Source organism: Sesamum indicum, linkage group LG4 (genome assembly GCF_000512975.1).
Source record: "Sesamum indicum cultivar Zhongzhi No. 13 linkage group LG4, S_indicum_v1.0, whole genome shotgun sequence".
Lineage (NCBI taxonomy): Eukaryota > Viridiplantae > Streptophyta > Magnoliopsida > Lamiales > Pedaliaceae > Sesamum > Sesamum indicum.
In genome coordinates this window covers 10,976,598-10,982,457 of record NC_026148.1, presented here as the reverse complement: position 1 = coordinate 10,982,457, position 5,860 = coordinate 10,976,598, and the positions used below count along the sequence as shown (strand labels likewise).

The 5,860-nt window shown below is 37.1% G+C and overlaps 2 protein-coding genes across 2 annotated transcripts in view; both read right to left on the bottom strand.

Annotated features, from left to right (window-relative positions):
• LOC105160612 (putative nitric oxide synthase) overlaps positions 1-3,096 on the bottom strand; it is a 5,419-nt gene extending 2,323 nt beyond the window's left edge. Inside the window, exons 1-7 of the mRNA XM_011078074.2 lie at positions 2,612-3,096; positions 2,349-2,534; positions 2,090-2,176; positions 1,892-1,971; positions 1,403-1,484; positions 571-591; positions 385-430 (exon numbers count right to left, since the gene is read on the bottom strand). Of these exons, the coding sequence (XP_011076376.1) occupies positions 385-430; positions 571-591; positions 1,403-1,484; positions 1,892-1,971; positions 2,090-2,176; positions 2,349-2,534; positions 2,612-3,034 (925 nt within the window). The 5' untranslated portion in view covers positions 3,035-3,096. The remainder of the gene's footprint in view (positions 1-384; positions 431-570; positions 592-1,402; positions 1,485-1,891; positions 1,972-2,089; positions 2,177-2,348; positions 2,535-2,611) is intronic.
• Positions 3,846-5,847, bottom strand: LOC105160611 (probable aquaporin TIP5-1). The gene is made up of 3 exons (XM_011078073.2): positions 4,760-5,847; positions 4,425-4,675; positions 3,846-4,263 (listed from the first exon to the last, which is right to left on the bottom strand). The coding sequence occupies exons 1-3, from the start codon at positions 4,881-4,883 to the stop codon at positions 3,880-3,882; spliced, it is 759 nt and encodes a 252-aa protein (XP_011076375.1). The 5' UTR covers positions 4,884-5,847; the 3' UTR covers positions 3,846-3,879.

Here is a 5,860-nt window from a genome sequence, read left to right as displayed (position 1 = left end):
GGGGGGGGGGGGGGGAGGCTCCACAGCCAGTTCTCTGAATGTTGCTAATTACAATTAGTAACTGCTCAACTCATAAACCTGAGCACAATGCATGGGACTGAAAAGGAAAAGAATGTGGGTCAGAAAATATGCGAAAGTATCTGCAGTCGAGCTGCAAATCAACTACAAATTTCTTCCACTCAGAGATTAATGGTTGGCCACCATTATGGAATTGACAGTCCACCGGATTCCCGTCAAAGAAAAGTATCAAGTATAAAAGGAGAGATTAAAGAGATTCATAGACGAAATGGCATTTGTCATAGATTAATCAAAAGCTTTGTACTATATCCTAATGCTGAACTTCAATAATGGAAGACACGACAGAAAGTAAGGATAATAGCTTACTCAATAGAGCATTGATGAAAGCAGATTTTCCGACATTAGCTGAACCCTGTTAAATCAATGAACTACTAAATTATCCATTCCAAACTAAGAATCTGAAGAACTCAGATATACAAGGGCCAGGGAGAAGTAAGGGAAAAAACAATGGTAAAGTGTTGCAGTTGATATCAATTTTCGATATGGACTTACCAGGATGTAGACATCCCTTCCCTGAAATGAGAAATGGAGAGACATCAATTTTTAATTTAATAAAGACTAATAAAAGGAAACGAGATGATGATGATTATTTCCATGAACTACTATAGTATCTATTGGATATATACAATAAGATGGCTATGCCAGAGGCCAAGGGAGCACAAGATGACACCATCCCAACTCCCAAGAATATATGAAATACTGGAGGATAATCCCAAGTTTTACAGCACACCCATCTATTACCATTTACAACACCAGTTACAGAAAACAATAATCCACATCTATAAATATAAACAATATATCCATGATGCACAGTTCAATTTAGCCACTCAGGCAATTGAAAAAAATAAAAAAATATATATATTAAACTAAAATGTCTGGTTCTTGCATAATTGCATTACTATCTACTTCCTATCAGCGGCATCTTCCACTATAGAAAATATATTGTGCCTGGGTAACTCAAGTTTTCATGCTGTTCAGTTTTTCAGATTTGTGAAGAGATGAGGAAAAAGAACAAGATGAAAAAAATTAATGTTTTCTGATTCCATTAGATATAGGCAGCCTTTCAATACAAACAAGAGTAGAAAGTCTTTCTTGGAAAACAGACACAATATCATATTCCATCAGAGATCCATCATTTACTACAGTCCAACATTTTCCAGCTGGAAGGTGAGCTTCATATAACAATACCATGTAAAATTTAAAATACATTTGCATGCTTATTAGTTGCTTCTAACTCATTCATTTCAGGTCCTATATTGAATTTCTGAGTAACCTCAAACCATAAATGAGATGCAAACGGCAGCTGTATTAGGGAGCAATCCACCTTCTTCTCTTTCTGAATTTCTGAGATCACTCCAGCAATGCCCACCAAAGACTTGGAACTTGTCAAGTGCACACTCAATACACTGCAAAATTACCATTTTGTTGTAGCACCTTACATCTTTAGCGTCCATAGAAACATATGAAAAGTGCTATTTCCAGAAGAACCACAAGCATATAAAATATGACAAACTTGGTGCCTGGCTGACACCCAAACAAAACTTAATAGGGCATCTGCTTTCAATTTTTCAATCTGGTACACAGTCTGACCAGCAACACCTAAGCATGCCCCCAGAGCAGATTACACTACCATCAAGCGGCTAAGTGAGCACCTACAAGTATCATATTTCTACAATTCTAACTAGCAGTCATAACCATTTTTTAGTTACATCAGAACAAAGTAAGTTTTTAACTACAAAGGAAAAATTGAAATGTGTATACAGCACACTAGCACACCTGCATAGAGAAGACTAGTCAATGTAAAACAACTCACTTCAGTTTCTTCTTAACTGTTGCCTCCACAACCCAGTCACCAACACAATTGAGATCAGTTCCTTTTGGAAGAAGATCAACCTGAAAACATCAGAGATGAAAAAGCAATTTTCCTGAAATAATAAACAATCAAAACAAAAGCAAACGAGACATTAATTAGGAATTGTTTGAGTAATCAAGTATAACTTATTTCCTTTACCTTAGTTACAACTAGTATTATGGGATTTGCACCAGCAAGATCGCGGACACGGGCTAAAAAACTGCCATTAAAGTCCACTACATCAACCTATAAATAATTAGCCACAAAATCTGCAATTAGAGAATGATACAAATATGCAACCTGTAATAATGAAAAACAAAGTATAAAACTGTAGGCATGTACAAACAGCTGTAGTCACTTGAAAAGGAGGAAGTTTGAAGTTGTTCCCAAATTCATAACCATAAGGTAATATAATCACCAGTTTCACTACAAGAGCTTTCTCGTGACGCAAATGTGATAGCTTTTCACGAAGCTCTTCTGCCGTAACAAATTGTTTTCCACCCGAATACCCTCCATTCCCACCAACAGCAGTAATCATATGGCCATGGGACAGGAGCCTGCACCTCCCACATAACACCGTTCTTAGCTGCCTATGTTTCTTCTTCTGCACACCCACATATAAACACATGAAAGATCGATTAACCATAGAAGTCACTAGTATTTCAGCAAATTAATACTTACCAGATTATATGTTTCAACCTCCACGTAACCCGGAGCATCGGCCTCCGAAGTCTGTAACGGGGCTCCACAGCCGTAACAGCTAGGCCCAGTAAAAGAAGAAGCTTTCGCAGCCTTTTGTTTATTCTTCTTCTTCTTCTTTTCCTTTATCTCCGCAAGAACGGTGGCGGAAGCAGCTGAGGATTGGTGACGCTGGAGGAAAAGGTCGCCTCGGGTAGGGGCGGAGGGTCCGGAGCCATCGGGTTCGGGTGTGGACAACGAGGAATTGGGGGAATCAGTTTGGGCGGATTTGCAAATGATGAAACTGAGTGGTTTTCGACAGTTGAATCTGGGGGGAAAGGATTTGGGGTAAGGGTTTTGGAAGGAATAATGTGTGCGGAATGCGGAAAGAGAAGAGAGAGAGAGGGGTTTAGGCGCCAACGCCATGGATGATATAACTCTGTTGCGACAGCGTCGATGAAGACGATATGTTTTGTTATTTACCGAAAAAGTCGCGCTCTTCAGTAGGATTCACAAATTATGCAAAGTTGCAAACCCGCTTTATCAATTTATGTGGGACCAGTTGGCTTTATGAACAATTGGGTGGAATTTCCTTTTTCGTCCTCCAGGGGCTTTTAGTCCTTTTTTCAAAAATATATATATTTATTTCCCGTAAATTTAATAATTTTAACATATTTTATCTTATTATTGCTTAATTAATAAATAAATTTATTTATGTAAAATACATTTTAATCTTTTAATTTTTTTTAAAATTATGTGATGTATTTCGTCTCTTAATTATAGCTTATTTATCATTTTAATTAAAACAACAAGTATTTACAACATCTTTATATATCACGTACATTATTAAAAATACGTAGCAAAAATAATGAATAGTAATTTACCCTCCTATTATATTAAAAATAAACAAATTATCCCCTATAATAAAAATATAACAATTTATCCCCTATGTTTTTAAAAATAAAACAATTTATCTTCCTATCAAAGGAATAAGGAGATTAATTGTTTCATTTTAAAAAATATAAGAAAGTAAATTGTTGTATTTAAAAAAATATAGAGAGATAAATTGCTATTTATTTTTTTTATAAGAAAATAATTTGATTATTTACAATATTATAGAAATTGCTTGCATTTTTCTCTAACAAAAATCACCGTATTCTATTTTATAGAATTGATGCAGGCATTTACCATTTCTAAACTCAAACTACATAAATAAAATTCCATTTTTGCTACAAGATTAACACTAGGAAAATTACAGATCACAAGCAAAATTAGACTCCAACTCCATCAGAAATGCCCCTCAAGGAATCAGGAACCTGAGTAGGGAACACCACATTATCATACAGGATCCCAGCAATGGCTGCTCCGATCAAGGGTCCGACCCAATAAACCGCTTGGTTCTTGAAACTCCCTCCAATAACAGCAGTAGCGAATGAACATGCCGGGTTCATTGACCCACCTGTGAACGGCCCGGATGCCAAAATATTGGCTCCGGCTATAAGCCCGATTGCCAGTGGCCCAATGGTTCCCATAGCTCCCCTTCTCGGGTCAGCAGACGCGTATACAGTGTACACCAGTGAAAATGTCATCACACCCTCCAATATGGATGCTCCGAACCCGGTCATTTCCTGTGGAATCGGGTGGAGAGGAACTTGCTATGCATGGAAAAATTACGAGACAATGTAAGATCATTGCGAAAAGAATGGGTGGTTCTGTACGTAATTAATCCATAGTTGAGAGTATCTAGTGCAAATAACACAAAGCTATTAACATTAAATCATTACTCAAACCGACTTTTAATCACGGTCTTCTTTACCTGTGCAACGGTGGTTGTTTTCAGCAGAAGACAAGCCATGACGGAGCCAAGCATCTGCGCGATCCAGTAGAAGATGGCCATCGGAATACTAATATGTCCGCCGACCGCCATGCCGAAAGTAACCGCCGGATTCACATGCCCACCGGATACATTGGCAGAAATGTAAACCGCCACGGAAAGTGAGAAGGCACTCGCGACGGCAATCACTACCAGACTCGAAGAATCCCGCCCTGCATCGGCTGTCATCTTCCCTGTAAGGCACAAATTCAACAGAAAGTTTACTCCATCTGTCGAAAAATGTATAGCTGGAGACTTATAGATGAGGGCATATATACCCGAAGCCATGGTGGCGCCGACGGCAGCGAAGACGAAGAGGAAAGTTGATATGAACTCAGCGACATATGATCTGAGAGCGACGGACGCGACGGAATGCCGGAAGCAGGATTTCAGGGACGCCATTTTTGTGAATTTGAAGCTTTTGGATGATTAAATTTGCAGCTATTGATTGATGAAGGGTTCGTGAAATCAGTTTGTGAAGATGAAGGAAAGAGGAGATAATGGGTGGTTATGTAGTTCGGAGGGAATTTTGTGAAGTTGCGACGGTTTATGGAGGAGTTTGATTTCAAATTTTAACGGCCACGTTTGTTCTATGCTGAACATGAAGTTGCCATTTTGCCATCGTATTTTTTTGGAAATTGCGGTTTGTACTCCTAATTTTAGGTTAGATTACATTTAGTACCTTGAGTAACAAGTCTATACTATTATTGACACGCCATTTTTGTGTGCATACGACAAACAATATTTCACGTTGTAAAATATATTATATAAAAAAATATAACATATTAATTGGACAGTTAAGTTCATATAAAATTTGTAAAATTAAATAAATTAGTCATCTTAAGTATTTCTTTATCACAAATAATGCAAAAGTGTCAAAGCCGTCATTGTGTGTTTATAACACATCTTTTGTTTAAAATACGTATCCCCTAAAACAACTAATTTGGTGTGTCAAAATAATATTTCTAAAATATCTTCACAATCTTGATAATTTACCGACCCCAATTTGGTGTGTCAAACATAGAATTTCCGAAAGTATCCATTTTTTTTTGTATATCTTAATTATCTTCCATCTATCATCTATGATTTTCATCCCTACTTCACATCCACATCGAGTGTACCTGTCCGCATGTATGAAGTAATATTTATCCTTGAATAACAAAGATCGAAGAAATAAAAAGTGAGTGTTTTTTAAGTAATTTCAAATAATGCATAAATTAGCTCACATGAAATCCCTTCCAGATACACAGGATTAAGAATTATAATGACAAATGGAACTTTTTATGGGATTCAAACTTTTACAGAAGGCCATAAATAGTTCAAAACGTTTCAAGTTCCATAAACTTTCACCGATTTTCAACCCATGTTGATCACCTCTT